Here is a 16,227-nt window from a genome sequence, read left to right on the forward strand (position 1 = left end):
TCCCGAACCGGTTTTGAACGGTTCCTCTGAATTCTCCCGGTTCGGGTTCAATTTCAATATGGCAAAATTTACGTGTTCGGTTCGGTTCTGTACTAATATACGCGTTCGACTCCGGTTCGAAACCCTGACTGCGTGGCGAGCGTTCAGGGGCTTATCTATGCGAGATTACTGGGCATCTCGCTCTGACAATGACGTGCAGCCTCCGGCCAGAGTTTCAGCTTAATGTACATGTAATTGCTTAGACGCATATCGCTTGCCTGTAGCGCGTGCCCATTGACCCTACCGAAGCCAGATTGGGTTTGCACCCGCTAGTGCGCATGCGCAGCAGACGTCTAGTAATGATCTATACGTCTACTCTACTACGTCACAGCTAAGCTAAGCCCCTTCGCTGCCACCACGCCGAGTATGCAGCTCTTTCGCGGACTACATTCCCAGCCTGAGACAGCGCTCACTGCCTGGTCGTTACGCTCTCAAGCGCGCAACACTCACAGAAGCAGCGTGATCCGGTTGACTTGCGATCCAGTGCGTCGTTGAGACCTGGATGAACCTCGGCGAGCTTTTGGAAGCGAAGGCTTTTGGTGGCAGCTGGTCGTCACAGTAAGCGCGGCAACAGTTTTCTGCTCCGTATGCATTTGGTGAAACTACACGTGTGGCCGCTAAAAGTAGGAAGAGCGCACCTTTCACCACACGGCGCAGAATGGAATGTGTATCACCAAGCTGCAGACCACTCTCCCCGGGAAAGATGCTTGCACTGCGACGGTCTCATGAGAGCAAGATTCTGGACAGGAGCCGAGATACCAAGGCACAGGAAGTTTTGGAAGCTTTGCGCATAAAAAAGAGGAAAATATTGTTTAAACAGTTTGGTTGATTGCGCATGATCTTGCTCTCTGTGCATGCCGAGGTTTTCTTCATATTCACTATCTACTCAGCGAATAAAGTCGGATGAAGTTGGTGCTTGTCCTCTGTCGTGTTTCCGTTGTGTTCGTCTTTGTAGGCACTCATGTTTCATATATCAAGGAATGGTGAGAATCTGTGCTTGTTTTTGGAATAAAGAATTCAAACCCGTCGAGCTAGAAATCTTAGTCCGAAATCAGAAACTTTCGGGAAAAGAACTAGCAGATACTTTTGATAATTACTTCGTGTCTTTAGTTAACAGTGTACATAACCCTGATTCCCTAAGCTATCTCAAATCTAGAAATCACAGTAGTGCATTTTTATCACCAACGGATCGCAGTGAAATTGAAAGCTGTTTTCTTGCTCTCCGAACGAGTAGTACAAGGGACGTAAATGGTCTAAAAATTCAACCTATTAAACATACCATGGATCTAATTAGCCCTGTTTTAGAGCATATATTTAATCTATGCTTTCTGCAGGGAGTTTTCCCACAAGCCATGCAAGTTGCTAGGGTGACAGTAGTTTTTAAAGGTGGCGAGAAAAATAACTTGTCGAACTATCGTCCCATATCAATCCTCTCCATTTTTTCAAAATGCCAAGAGAAACTGCTGTACAAAAGGATTATTAGCTTTTGTATCAAACATAACTTATTGACACCTCATCAACATGGGTTTAGAAGTGGCCATTCCACAGATACAGCGCTTTTAACTCAAAAGGAACTAATCCTGCAATCTTTCGAACAGCACCAATTAACCCTTGGTGTATTTGTAGATTACTCAAAGGCATTTGATTTCATTAATCATCAGACAATGCTTGCTAAACTTGAGTTCTATGGTTTCCGTGGCGTTTTTCATGACATATTGAACTCTTATTTATCAGCGCGAGTACAACAAGTAGTAATTAACAATAAATTATCCGACCCGAAATCAGTTTTAGCAGGCGTCCCGCAGGGAAGCATATTGGGGCCTCTACTTTTTATCATCTACATTAATGACATCGTTCTCATTGACCCACGCCCAACATTTATAATATATGCTGATGATACGAGTTTATTTTTCACCTCTAGCAATATACATAATCTGACTGAACAAGCAAACACGTGTTTACATCTTTTAAATCATTGGTCGATCGTAAACTCACTATCTATAAACATAAATAAAACAAAAGTCGTGCTTTTCAGGCCAAGAAACAAAACAGTATGCGATAGCAACATTTCACTTCGGATTGGGTCTGTGCCTTTAGAAGTTGTCCCTGTGGTAAAAAGCCTTGGAGTATATTTTGAGAAGCATTTATCGTGGTCAACACATGTCGATAAAACAGCGGACAAGCTGTCAAAAATAACTGGTGTGTTAAGTAAACTGCGCTATTTTCTGCCACAAAAAGTGAAACTAATTCTTTATAATTCCATGTTTGCTTCCGTTTTAAACTACTGTTTCACGGTATGGGGAACTACCACACTCTCAAACTTAAACAGGTTACATGTAATCCAAAAACGAGCCATAAGAAGCATTGCAAGCATCCCCCGCGACGTTACGACGAAACCCCTTTTTAATGCCTTCCACATAACTCCAATACACGATCTATATAATGTCAACTTAATAAAACGATATAAGAGAAGTAATACCTACCGTAATTTTCTTTAAACCTTGTCTCAACTAACACCTAGAGAACACACTCATGCCATAAGAAACCGCGATAAATGGTTCATTCCCCAAATACGTACTAACTATGGACGTCAAATGCTCAGCTACCACTTACCATTATTGCTAAATGCTTTGTGTTAATCTTACAAACCAGTATTTTTGCATCTTATTTCTTTTGCTGTTTTTGCCTGTTTTTATCTCTTGTTTATTAATTTTTTCCGAGTCAGTTGTGTCTCGCTTATTTTTCCTCAAATGCAATTGTTTTGTTAGTTGCTGCCAATATATGCAATCAAACAAACCTTGAAACCTTGTACGGGGGCGCAGGCGCGCAATCAAGCTCCAGTGAGAGCTTTTTGTCTGCGCCCCTAACATCTGGATGATGTAAATAAAGATTTGATTGATTGATTGAAAGTGCAAATTCGTGAGGCTAATCGGTATGAAACTTTGAACTGGTGTTTCGGCTCGAAAAGAGCCACACGTTGCGCTCAACGATCTCAGATTCCATTTTAAAAAAATGATAGTTTATATATCACTGCAGTTAGTGCTTTCCTAGCTTACATATGTCGAAAAAGTTTTCACGCCGTGGCCGCCATCTCAAGTTGCGAGTTGATTGGAAAAACAGTGTAACAAAATAAACTTGAGAAATCAAATATAACATGTATCACCAGGGCATTTTATGCAGATAACTGAAAAACACTTCACCTCCAAATAACGCCATCTGGTCCAAGTTTTGTTCATTCTGCCGTGAATAAAGAAAATGCATGAAGAATTCCACAGTTACAGCATTCCTGATGTTTTTTTTTTTCAAAATTAACATTTTTTTACTCAAAATATATTTTTCGATATTGTCCGCAAGCTAAGCAAACAATAAAAATGATGATTAGTGTTTTTTGAGAAAAGGAAAACCGAAGTTTCTTACTTCTCGGCGGACACCTGAACCACGCCGTCAGCGAAGGCAGGAAGGTTTGTGTGACTGAATAAATAGAGAAACAGGTGCCGTAGTGCAATAGTCTGGAACAATTTCAATCACCCGTGAATCTTTAACGCGCACAACCGTCGCACAGTCAGAGTGGCGATTTGGGCTAATTAGTTTATTAGGAACAGACAAAGCAGCCCAATGAACTCTGATGACAGAAGATACTGCCAACAGAAGCATGTGTTGTCATTCTCTTCTGACGTCCGTGTTCTCTGTGCTGCTTTGCGTGCTCCGATAAAAACGTTTCCGGCCATAAGGAACGCAAATAGGGTCTGTTAAAATTCTAAACTTCAAAAAACTGCGTTTTGTGGCATATTCAGCCAGAAAATCTATAGTGAGGTGGTCCTGATACAAGTGAGCAAGACGGTACTTTGCACAAGGCTATTAAATGGGATTTATTTAAACAAACTTATTCAGGCATTTCTTTTTTTGCTTTAAGCGAGAAAGCAATTTTCTTTATTTTTTGTTGTTTAACACCTGCGTCCTATCCCGGCGCTACATCGTGTTTGCTCTTCACTTCAATGCACGGTGCCGGGAGCGGCAAAGAGACACGGAACTGGCTCTCCAGTGCTCCAAGGCAACGAACGGTGTGCTGGGCTTGACTGCTGTGAACGGTCTGCTGAAGGGCATGATGGCGAAAAAAAAAATGGCTGAGGCTTAACTTGGTTAGCCCTGGTCAGATGCGAAGCATATTGATGGCTAGGCTTGGTAATACATGGCTTTCCTTGGTTATTGGCGCGTGACGGCGATCTGTCGTGACGTCATGTGTCACGTGGTATGTCACATGGCGTGTCGTCACTGTACCACGTGGTCTGCACGGCGTGCAACCACAGCGACGGCGCGAGGTGGACCCTCATCTTCCTATGTCGTGACGTCATGTGTCACGTGGTATGTCACGTGGTGTGACGTCACTGTACCACGTGGTGTGCACGGCGTGTAACCACGGTGAAGGGCTGTAGTGTACCTCCGTCTTCCTCTGTCGTGACGTCATGTGTCACGTGGTATGTCACGTGGTGTGACGTCACTGTACCACGTGGTGCGCACGGCGCATAACCACGGCGAAGGGCTGTAGTGTACCTCCGTCTTCCTCTGTCGTGACGTCATGTGTCACGTGGTATGTTACGTGGTGTGACGTCACTGTACCACGTGGTGTGCACGGCGCATAACCACGGCGAAGGGCTGTAGTGTACCTCCTTCCTCTGTCGTGACGTCATGTGTCACGTGGCATGTCACGTGGTGTGACGTCACTGTACCACGTGGTGTGCACGGCGCGTAACCACGGCGAAGGCATGTAGTGTACCTCTAGTAATATACTTCGCATAAAAAAATGGCTGAGGCTTAACTTGGTTAAGCCTGGAGAATGCGAAGCATCATCGTGTCGCGTAATTTGGAGGCGCACAACCACAGCGACGGCGCGAGGTGGGCCCCCGTTTCTCCACTGTCGTGACGTCATCGTGTCACATGGTGTGACGTCAAGTATCACGTGATTTGGAGGCGCACAACCACAGCGACGGCGCGAGGTGGGCACCCGTTTCTCCACTGTCGTGACGTCATCGTGTCACGTGGTGTGACGTCATGTATCACGTGATTTGGAGGCGCATAACCACGGTGAAGGGCTGAAGTGGTAGCTAAAGTAGTATGCTTCGCATAAAAGGTCAGTGCTGCTCCCTCAGTGGGCGACACGACGGAAATGCGTGAGTGGTAGCCGCTACAAACTACGCTCACTGCCCACACACCGCTTTCCTTTTAATTTCTTTTATTTTTCGTTCATTGCGTGTTCGATCTCGTCATCTTTTAACACCGCGACATAGGTTACTCTCTGCATGCATAGATTCCTCGCTGTCCTCATACAACTATTGGTGCAGTAGTGCAGCGGTTGAGCGATGAGTCACTCACTGCCTTGCGATGGCAGGTGCTGCCACCAGTGGGGCATGAGCGACCGGCGTTGCTCTTCCCGAACAACCCACTGCGATCAGTCATTCACTGAACTGCCACCTGCCACGGTGTTTGCTCACAATCCGGCGGGCAGTTCAGGGCTTCATTTCCGCCCCCACATGTCCCCTCTAATCCTCAGGGATTAATAATTAAAGCATCCGCGTAGCCCTCATGATTGAAGGTGCGCACCGGAGATCGCAGCAGGCCCGCCCACCTTTCGGCCGCTGTGCGCAGCGGCGCCAAATTCCGGTACTGCTTTTGGTTTAGGCGCATAGATCATATCGGTTTTGTAATTTTAACATGCGTCTCTTTACATCTACGAGGTCTTAATTTTGTCTGGCCAATCAAAATAAAACCGACTGACATAGTAATAACTAACAGCATGCCGGTTTTATGGTGTCGATGCCATAAAATCGGCGCAATAAGCTGGCACAAAGCGTCGGGACGTTCTCTTCTCGATATCTATCGAAGGTGATACCGGGCTGAAAGATCGATCAAAGCGAACGTGCCCTATTCCGAACAGCATTTGTCTGTTAAGTGAAATATGCCTATCACGTCCAAATAAATGTCTAAATGTGGAAATGTTTTCAAAATCAGCCCACTTGTTCCGTCTGGTGAAGCCTGCCAATGATTCCAATTTGAATCATTGGGTCTAAAGGTTTAAAAACGTAGAGGCGCTCAGCATCAACATGTGTACATATATGAATAATGGCCGGACGGGTGCAAATACATATGACGCATTCGTAAAGTACACACCAGAGTCTCCACCGCACAAGGTGCTTGAAAAGAACCGAAAAATATGACTTCGTCGTGAGCACGAGCTCTCGCCTCTGGAATAGGAACATGTCCGGAGGACTCACGTTCACCCCAGCACTTGGCCGCTTCAGACTTGCCCTTCTCGAGAATTTTGTTCTTCTTGAGCGACTTTAGGCGCTTACCGTGTCTCTTTTTTTTCCGACTCCCCTGACCAATGCCACTGACCGTGAGGCTATTCAAGTAAAATAAAAAAGAAGAGAAAAATGGAAAATAAAACCTGGCTGGGCTACGTGGTAGCCGACAAAGTGCTTCCGGATTTCGCTTTTGTCGGGCTTTCACCCTCTCTATCACTCTGTATAGCGGAGCGGCGTGTCTACAAATATTTGGGGCGGAGGGAGGTACCCGACAGGGCACCGGTATATATATACGAAGCCGGCGCAATGCACAGCTAAGAAACAGCGCAAGCTTCGCTCTCGGATAACACGCACTGCGTTGCCGCCAGCTGGAGAGAACCATGAAGACCCTGGTGAGATCGATTTGGGAAACGTCCCGTACCCTTGAGTGCTTCATTTAGACAGCCCGGCAGCGGGGTTTGAGCAGCGCTGACGCAGAGACATTGCAGCTTGTGGACGTTAAAGGAAAATTTATAAGTGGGTAGCTCTGAATAAGCAACACACTAGAAATGCGTCTACGAAGTATCGCTATGAAATATTAATATTTAAGCTCGCATATATTACCGCATGATCTGTAAGAAGGTAGCAGAGCAATAGAGAACTATTTGTTTTTTATGTGACAGAAACTTGAAAGTAACAAAAGGGAACAAAAGTGTTGCAGAAGTAAATTTCATTTCCTAATGCAGCAGTCAGTCTCAATGTCGATTTCTTTTCAACACCCATCTATCCATAGATTTTAGAGCTCCAGATAGTGACAAAACCTTAGAATTTAGATGCCTGCCTCTCGTCCTGAATACAATGCGATATTAACCAGCTACTCTGTGGAATTTCTATCACAATGAATGGCAACTAGCTGTGCACACAGCTGCACACATGTTAAATTCATTTTATTTTTTTTGGGGGGGGGGGGGGGGGAGAGGAGCTAAACCCATTTTCATAATGGCGCAGCGGAGCAAAGGGCACAACGACGATTAGTCCGAACATTAATTACCATGCCCTACTTTGTGCTTCTCCAGCAAGGAAAATTAAGCTCTTCCAGATGGCATGGAAAAAAGTAAGAACAATAAATGAAGATCTAACATAAAGGGACTATTATATAGCGGATTATAAAAGCAAGACGGCAGTTCGAAAACTTACTCCTCAAATGCGGGTAAGGGAAGGTTTAGGCCAAGAAGGCTGGTGTGTGGATTGTAGGGAAGCTTCGGTGTAGCAGTGCCAGAGTGATTTATACTAAGGCGTGTCAACTAATATGGCAGGCTTCTTGAGGCTTTTAGCTTGCGTTTCTGCTCTCAAAACGATATAGCAGCTAATTTTTTTTAGGTCTTTATAAGAATTAAATGAAGTTAAAAAAAACGCTCCGAAGTAGGTTCTTATTCCCTGTACCCTCCTCTTTAAGCAAGCAAGGACCTAACGAGTTCAGTTCTATATCCTGCCTTATTTGGCTGATGCTGCGTTGTGAAAGCGAAATGCTGCTTTTCCCTACCGTCAAGAAAATGAAGACAACTGAGAGTAAAGCTGGGAGATTTCTTTATGCTTACAGTTTCTCCAACCAAGCCATCGAGCTTCATTGAGTTGATTGTGCTTCGTATCCTAAATCTCCATCACTAAACCTTATTTATTCTGTAGAGCATATAACAGGTCACAAAGGGCGCCAGTAGTATTTAGAAAATTCCAGAACAAAAACCCCTCTGATACACAAAATTAATGGGAGGATTTCACTTCTTTTATTTCCAGATTTCCGTGCTTATCCTTTGTCTCCTGATAGCTGCTGCCACGGCTGGCTACGGCTACGGACACGGTTATGGTGGCTACGGCGGTTATGGCGGCTATGGTGGCTACGGGGGCTACGGCGGTTACGGAGGATATGGCCACGGTGGTTATGGCGGTTACGGAGGCTACGGAGGATATGGTGGCCACGGAGGATATGGTGGCTACGGAGGATACGGTCATGGTGGCTACGGCGGCTATGGCGGGTACGGCCACGGCGGCTACGGTGGCTATGGTGGTTATGGGGGATACGGCCATGGTGGCTATGGCGGTTACGGACACGGGTACAAAGTGATAAGCTACGGACACGGGCATGGCTATCACGGATAGTCGTACAAAGACTTTGTATTTATTGATGTGTAAATAAATATACTTGTGCCTTCGTGACGTGTTGATGACGTAGTCCTGGCTTCTTCACCCCCTGTGGAATGATTTAATGCTCTTCCGGCTGGCGGTACTTTTTACAGACTGTGTGAAGGTGACAGGTCTACACGAGTAAATTCGCGCGCTCACAGTTGCGCTCAACTGACCCCTTTTTATGATCCTGTCTCTATCGTTGTCGAGTTTCGTTATGTTTCCTTTCAAGACTGCGCATTTTGCGTATAGGCATCAAATAACCCGCTCTTCCATGTGAACAATTTCATAGGGATTTTCCGACGTTACTGGTATTTTCTCATCCTTGATGTGAAATGAAGGCTCAGCCAAAGTTTCTCTGCGCGAACGAAAAATCGCGCATAGTTTCTCTCAATACAGATTAAAAGCAATTTTCTCGTCAGATAACAACTGGTTTCGGCCAATTTAGTTTGTGATGTTCACTTTGCGTGACAATAAGCTCATCTACATGATGCCCACACACACTCAGTGCGCTTCTGATGGTGGTAGAGCGAACGCAGTAATTCTTTCTGAAGCGTTTTTTAAGGCATATGCTTTAAAGTATGAATACCAACTTCAGTCACAGCACAAGCTTTCCTTGAATCTTTTCCGGTGTCAGGTACGCGATTCTTTATGACTAAGTTTTAGCACCATCTCTGTCACGGTGATAAGACTCATTCAAATGTGGAAATTATAATAAAAATTAACATTATATTCGTCGTAGTTTGTGCGAACCCTATCTTTTTCTCGCCCGCTTCACGTTTCCCTCTAGGCCTACCGCGACTACTACCCGCCCCTGCTTACTTTAAGACAAGCAGAGTAAAGACAAAACTACCGGCTGCGGGCGCCGGCCGTCAGCGCTGGCTGTCAAGCTGAGCTTTACGGTCGGCTGGAGCGCTGAAGCCAAGCATAGCCAATCCCTCAGTCCCTCACTTGATCGTCGCCAAATGTAAGTATAACTGGCCTTTGTTTGCAAAAGGCATCGGCTGCAGTGTAGCAAGTTACCCTCGAACACAATCACTCGCATACTTTGCGTTCTTGAGCAACCAAAAAAACAAGAGTACGGAAAACTGGATGCTGAATTCGATGACAGCACGACTATTAACTTAGCTTATTAACTTAATTTAACTTCTTGTAGAAAAAAGCGAATCAGCAAGTAAAGATCAGGTTCTTCTTCTTCTTCTTCTTTGCACCACAGGTGCACCGCCAGAGACGGTTGGTAACTCGAACTGAAGCTCTTCGCACCAGGGGTGCCACGTCAGAGACGCTCTTGTGATCAGTTGACACGCAGGGATAAAAAAAGGCAATAACTGAGGTTTATGTACAGATATTTACAGCGTACAGAAGTTTAGACACTCGAGACAAATTAAACGGCAAAAGACAAACAACAAAAAGGGCGGATCTGGCTAATCACTAGGGGAAGCCCCTACTCGGCGTTGCCGAAGATGCGTTGCATCTGACCTTAGCGCAGAACCCCGCTTACGGCTCCGGGGCCCAGTTTTAAAACCCTAAAGGCCCGGCCCACATTCCGTAGCTTCCAATCATGTTGTGCTGTTAACATGATTGGTTCTTCAAGGGCATGGCCAGCCCTCCGGCTTCAACAAGGTAAAGCACTCTCTCCACCACAAAATAAAAACAAACACAAATAGACATTCGTGCCAGCACGTGCGCGAATCGGTACCGCGGGGCGGGTGGACACCCGTACTTCCTGGCGCGTTCGCGAGCGGCCGCGTTCAGAGAAGGGGACGCTTCGCTTTGAGCGCTCCCAGCCGCGTTCCTATGACCCCCGCGAACGCTACCGATACCTTACACGCCCTTCCCAAGATTCTACAAAGGGCTCAAATGCCACTTTTAGAATTACAAACAAAAGGGATCGGTGTCTGACACGAAACTACCCTTCGGGTGACATAACATAAACAAAACGTACACATTCAAATGCGCATTTCACACCTGTAAAACCAGCGCATTCACCGAAGTCCAAGCTGTCGCGCTGCGACCAGTTGCACGAACAAAACCAAAAACAACAAAATGCACACGGGCACCAACACAACATCACGCAAAATGCACACTTAAATACACACAGTGGCATGCCTGCCGTGCGCCGTAACACAGCGTCCAAGTTGGTGCGTTGCACCCAGTTCGCCTGCATGCACGCCGTCGTCCTGCTCGCGAATGAGCACACAGACACAGACACTCGCGACTGGAGCGTTCACAGCACTCGCCCAATGCCCACGTGAGCCTCCTTAGTCGCACCGAGCGTCCCTGTGTACATTCGAGCCACCACGTGTTGTCAGTAACACAATTAACGCCTAAACGGTAACTCACTCATTAGGCTGGCGCCACAACGGGGCGCGAACTGAAAAGATGGTGCCCTCCAGGATCAAAAACGTCCCGGGTTTTGATGGGTCCAAACCCCTCACTACACGACGCACCTGAGGGCCCGCTCTCTCTGGCGTGCCGGTACGAACCGCGTGCTGCGTAAGGAACATCTCTCTTGCCGAGTTCAGCTGTAACAGTGCGGCCGGCTTTGCTGAACATAATTTGGCGTACCACAGCACGGAACGTACTGTTCCACACGCCGACATTCACTGTGAAGGCTATGCGCCTGTCCCCTGGTACTTTGGAGCGTTTGGAGCTATTTGCACCGTTACTGCACGGGCAAACATTTAAATCGCCGCTCCCTGCTTGATAGACGCTGGCCGGCTTCGTGGCATCGTCTGCTGCACGAGCTGACTCGCCGTCGCTTGACCCGAGCTTGCCTTGCGGCAAGTCGCCACTCATTTCCGGGTACTCAAATGACCTGGCCAGACACACATCGGGTGCGTTCCACAACTGTGTGGCGCTCTGCCCGGTCGGCCCAGCAAGCCCGCCTCCGTTCCCTGGCTCGCATGGAACGCTCTTTCCATCAATGACGCTACGGGGCCCTTCATGCCCTATGACCGACACAGTGTGCGGTTCCAGCAACGCTAGACTTTCTCCTGTCACTAGGTCCGCGATCTGACATCTGTCGTCGCTGGCCGTTCCCTGCTGAGCTAAATGCTCTTTTCCGCAGCTTGCTTGAGACTGCGTTTTTGGAATTGTGAGACTCACTTCCAACAATCCTGAGCACGCGTCCGCGTCCCTGGTGTCATTTGGGATTGAGCTAACCTGGGCGGCTGTGTCGTCGGCGTGCGCGTTCACCGCCTTTGATACCGCGACGCTGCGTTCCGTCAGGCTGCTTTCTTGAACTGCAACTCCAGCTTCGCAGAAATCTGGCTCACCCTTTACCTCTGCCCGGCTGTCCTCTTGACCTGCGCCCGGCAGGCATATGCCGTTGCCTTCCCGCACTGGCGACCTCTCTGCTCGTGACTCGGAGCAGTTCTCCCTGGCTAGTTGGCTAGCTCTCCTAGACTCCTTGATCTTAGAAATCTCGAGCTCTACCTGCTGGCGTCTCGCTTCTAATACCCCCAAGACATGCTTAACATCCTGAGGTTCTTCCTCGCGAAGCAGCGCCTTTCCGCCATTTACTTTCGCAAGTTGAGCCTGAAGGTCCGCTAAACGCGCCTTCGCTAACTCAACCTGGTACCTCACATCGAGTGAGGGCCTGCATGGATAACTCTCCATACTGCCGTCTGTAGCCCTCAACTGTCCTACCGGCTCGAACACAGGGACGTGAACAATGCGACCAAGGAAACTCACGGTTTCGATGCGTCGATCCGCATTGCCAGCTCCTTGGCGTCGGGGTCCACCTCCACTTTCACCGCACGCTGCGATGAGCTGTCGGACGCCGCTGGTCCTGTGTCCGCTGCTGTCGCCTTGCTTCGCGACGCCGGTGACTGTCGAGTTATCGACGCGCTCCTTTTCTGGACCGTATGCAGTCCCGCGTCGCTGGACTACTGCCGTGGTCCTTGCATCCTTGCCGCCGTCTCTCCGCAGGTCCGTTCTGGAACGCTGACCTGCTACCTTGTCGTCGCCTTTCTCCCTGCCTTCAAGTCTTCCTGCGCCGCCTTCCGATGGCCGCAGGATCCTGTCGACTGCGCCAGTAAAGATCAGGTTCTTCTTCTTCTTCTTCTTTGCACCACAGGTGCACCGCCAGAGACGGTTGGTAACTCGAACTGAAGCTCTTCGCACCAGGGGTGCCACGTCAGAGACGCTCTTGTGATCAGTTGACACGCAGGGATAAAAAAAGGCAATAACTGAGGTTTATGTACAGATATTTACAGCGTACAGAAGTTTAGACACTCGAGACAAATTAAACGGCAAATGACAAACAACAAAAAGGGCGGATCTGGCTAATCACTAGGGGAAGCCCCTACTCGGCGTTGCCGAAGATGCGTTGCATCTGACCTTAGCGCAGAACCCCGCTTACGGCTCCGGGGCCCAGTTTTAAAACCCTAAAGGCCCGGCCCACATTCCGTAGCTTCCAATCATGTTGTGCTGTTAACATGATTGGTTCTTCAAGGGCATGGCCAGCCCTCCGGCTTCAACAAGGTAAAGCACTCTCTCCACCACAAAATAAAAACAAACACAAATAGACATTCGTGCCAGCACGTGCGCGAATCGGTACCGCGGGGCGGGTGGACACCCGTACTTCCTGGCGCGTTCGCGAGCGGCCGCGTTCAGAGAAGGGGACGCTTCGCTTTGAGCGCTCCCAGCCGCGTTCCTATGACCCCCGCGAACGCTACCGATACCTTACACAGCATTCTGTAATGGGGGAGTTGGTTATGTGCGTCAAGGAAGCTTTGAAAGTATAAGTGTGAGAATGACCTGGAAAGCCAAGAACAGAAGAGATAACGTGAAGGTCGCCACCTGCTTGCCGCGGGTTTAGAAGTAACAAGTCATTCTCAAATTTAGTAGAGAAATGACCATAAAATTCGCAATTTTGTGAAGAAGTTCCTTCCTTCTGATAATTCTCAAGTCCTCCGTATAGTAGCCTTCGGCGTCCTAGATTTGAGGGCCAATGTGGGGCTTCTTTGCCGTCGGAGCAGAAGAGACTCCGTAGCTGTTGCTTGGGGATGAAGGACATGTGGACCTTTTCGGGGTGTTCGGCTGAGGTAAACAGATTCCCGAGGACGGCATCAGTCGATAAGCTTGACTTCCGGGGGACCAAGTGCTTATGATCCCTTACAATTCGTCGACCTTGAAAACTTCCCCATTCGCTTCACCTTCTTGGAGACGGAGGGGCCCTTGTGTTGTCTGGCTCGCTCAGCCCCGCAGGTCCCGGCTCCGAAGGACGGTGTCGAACTCCGTTATGGAGGAAACTGTACAGTAGGTTTATTTATACTTATTTACAGTCGAGCGCCACCGCAGTGGCTCTGTGGTTACTGCACTCGACTGCTGACCTGAAAGACACACATTCGATCCTGGCCGCGGCAGTCGCATTTCGATGGAGGCGAAATTCTAGAGGCCCGTGTACTGTGCGATGTCCGTGCACGTTAAAGAATAGCAAGTGGTAGAATATTCCGGGCTCTCATAGCATTAGTCCCTGACTGGGGAATAAAGTTCGGAGAACGATGTCCAATCAGGTGGGCAGTTGTGGACACTGGTGGTACCACCCACGGCATGGGGCGGTACTGATTCTCTCTCGCTGCTCGGTCGATGGAAACGGGAAGAGACAGTCATCGAACACTGTCGTGTCAATTTCACCACTGCAGAAAGTTCGATGTTTCCATGGGAAAGGAATTGCGCGGCGTTTCCCTGCAGGTGAATGAACGGCCTTGTACTCCCCTCCCCCCGGATGTCCGAAACGCGGGACCTCTGTCGAGGACGCAGCCGTCTCTCAATTAACAGCGACAGCTTGATCTTTCGAAGCATGACTCCGTCCGGCGACCCGAGGGCAGATTCAGCCACTTGACGCCGCCGCCGTCGTCGCTGCTGCCGCCGTCGCCAGTCCTCGCCGCATATTTGCTTCATGATGATTCTTGTCTGCTAAGAATTCCTCCCAGGTCCGTGTTCGCCGATCTCAACCCACAAAGTGCGGAGCCTCTCGTTGTCCATAGCCGGCACCCCGTTGATGAATGCCGCTACGACAGCAACGGTTGCTAGCTATGGGAACGTCCTCAGGCGCTACACTATACAAATAATAGGCCTTGGTAGTCGTCAGTGGGGTTGGAGAGGGCGATGCATCGATGACTGCTCCCGGGACGTGATGGCGGACTACGGACAGAGTGACGGTGTCCTGTTAATCAGGGCAATGGCTGGCAAGGTGAGCAAGAACCCCATCCCGGCATGCCCGACTCATAATTACCGTGCGTGCCCCAACTACTGAGCCACTGGTGCGGGCACACCAATCTGGCCCAGGGGCTCACGCTAATAACTCCAAAATGTATTTGCAAAAAGCATCATTTTCCCACCTTTTACAGCATGAAGCCGATCAGTTTTGCTGTTAGGCATGAAAGCCTTATTTCGGTGACATTGGCATTGAGGCACTCTAGCAAGCATAGACGAGTGCGTGGGGCTGAAAATCCGAATGCACACTTCGAAAGTGCGAGTTGTAGCAAAAAAAAATGAACATTGGTTTCGAGAAAAGGAAATATAGCTCAATTCGTTGCCGGGCTACTTGGTTGAGCATCTTGAAGCCTCGCAAAAAACACCTTGGCGACAATAAATTAATATACACAAAGGAGACCACGAGACCTGTCCGTTGGCTCCTCCTCTACTTTGTGTGCGTGATTTTATTTGCGCCAAGGTGTTTTTTGCCAAGTTTTAAGATGCTAAACCAGCTTGCCCGACAACATGCCTTACTGAGCTATATTTCTAGTACTGCGGGCCCTTCTTTATGTGTGTCTACTCCCCGGGATACGAACCAGCTTTTCGTGTGCTCCATTGTGAAGGCCACGTGTATAGTGAACTAGAATAGTATTCTAGTTCACTATAGCCACGTGCCAAGCAAGATGCTACACCTTTTGCCCCCGTAAAGGAACTATTCCTCACGACGTAAGTCTACTACTTGATGCTGTGAAGCCCTCTAGAGGACACGTTAAGCAGATATACAAGAAACTTAGATCTGAACTATGGCGCCATATTCGTGTTTATCATGACTGGCTGCATGTAGTCTGCCGCAGCAAGCTTCCTGAGTGGCTTGCAGAGAAGAACTACGCTTTCTTCAAGCGGCAAGCCGCCCAGCTGACCGAGTCCAAGTGAAGGGAGGTTCTAAAAGGCTAGCACCTGTGCGTTGTCTCCTCGTGTTTTGTGCGTATGTGAATTTATTTGCGCCAAGGTGTTTTTTTATAAGGAAAGGAAATGGCATCGTAACTGTTCCACTTCTCGGCGGACACCACAACCACGCCTAGAGGGAAGGGTGGGAGTGAAAGGAGCAGAGGAAGAGGCGCTGTAGTGAAGAATTCGACCACCTGGGGATCTTTAACGTGCACTGACATCGCACAGCACATGGGCACCTTTTGCGTTCCGCCTCCCTCCCGACTACCCCCTGCCTACTTCGGGAGGCGGCTGGCAGGCGGAGGCAGCGGATCACACCAGCGCGAACTTCACAGAGCGCCCCCTTCCCGTCATCTAACCAGGTTCGCGTGGCGCAGAGAGGGACGACAGAGCGATGGCGATGGATGGCTCTCGACAAAGCTGGGAGCCGCAGCTGTCACGGTGACGCCACTGCGTTTGTGTTGCTAGCCTGCCTGCCGTCCTTGCTGCCAAGGAGGCCATCGGTACGGAGAGTTTTCCCCGAGCTTTGCCTGCTGGCGGTTCCTCGGAGCTGCGTGTGTTGCTCTCCGCGACC

At 48.7% G+C, this 16,227-nt stretch overlaps 1 protein-coding gene across 1 annotated transcript; it reads left to right on the top strand.

Moving 5' to 3' along the window:
- Positions 1-6,718: 6,718 nt before the first annotated feature.
- LOC149343842 (uncharacterized) lies at positions 6,719-8,527 on the top strand. The gene is made up of 2 exons (XM_089542512.1): positions 6,719-6,730; positions 8,112-8,527. The coding sequence occupies exons 1-2, from the start codon at positions 6,719-6,721 to the stop codon at positions 8,472-8,474; spliced, it is 375 nt and encodes a 124-aa protein (XP_089398638.1). The 3' UTR covers positions 8,475-8,527.
- Positions 8,528-16,227: the final 7,700 nt, after the last annotated feature.

Source organism: Amblyomma mixtum, chromosome 5 (genome assembly GCF_055824585.1).
Source record: "Amblyomma mixtum isolate Tamu chromosome 5, ASM5582458v1, whole genome shotgun sequence".
Classification (NCBI taxonomy): domain Eukaryota; kingdom Metazoa; phylum Arthropoda; class Arachnida; order Ixodida; family Ixodidae; genus Amblyomma; species Amblyomma mixtum.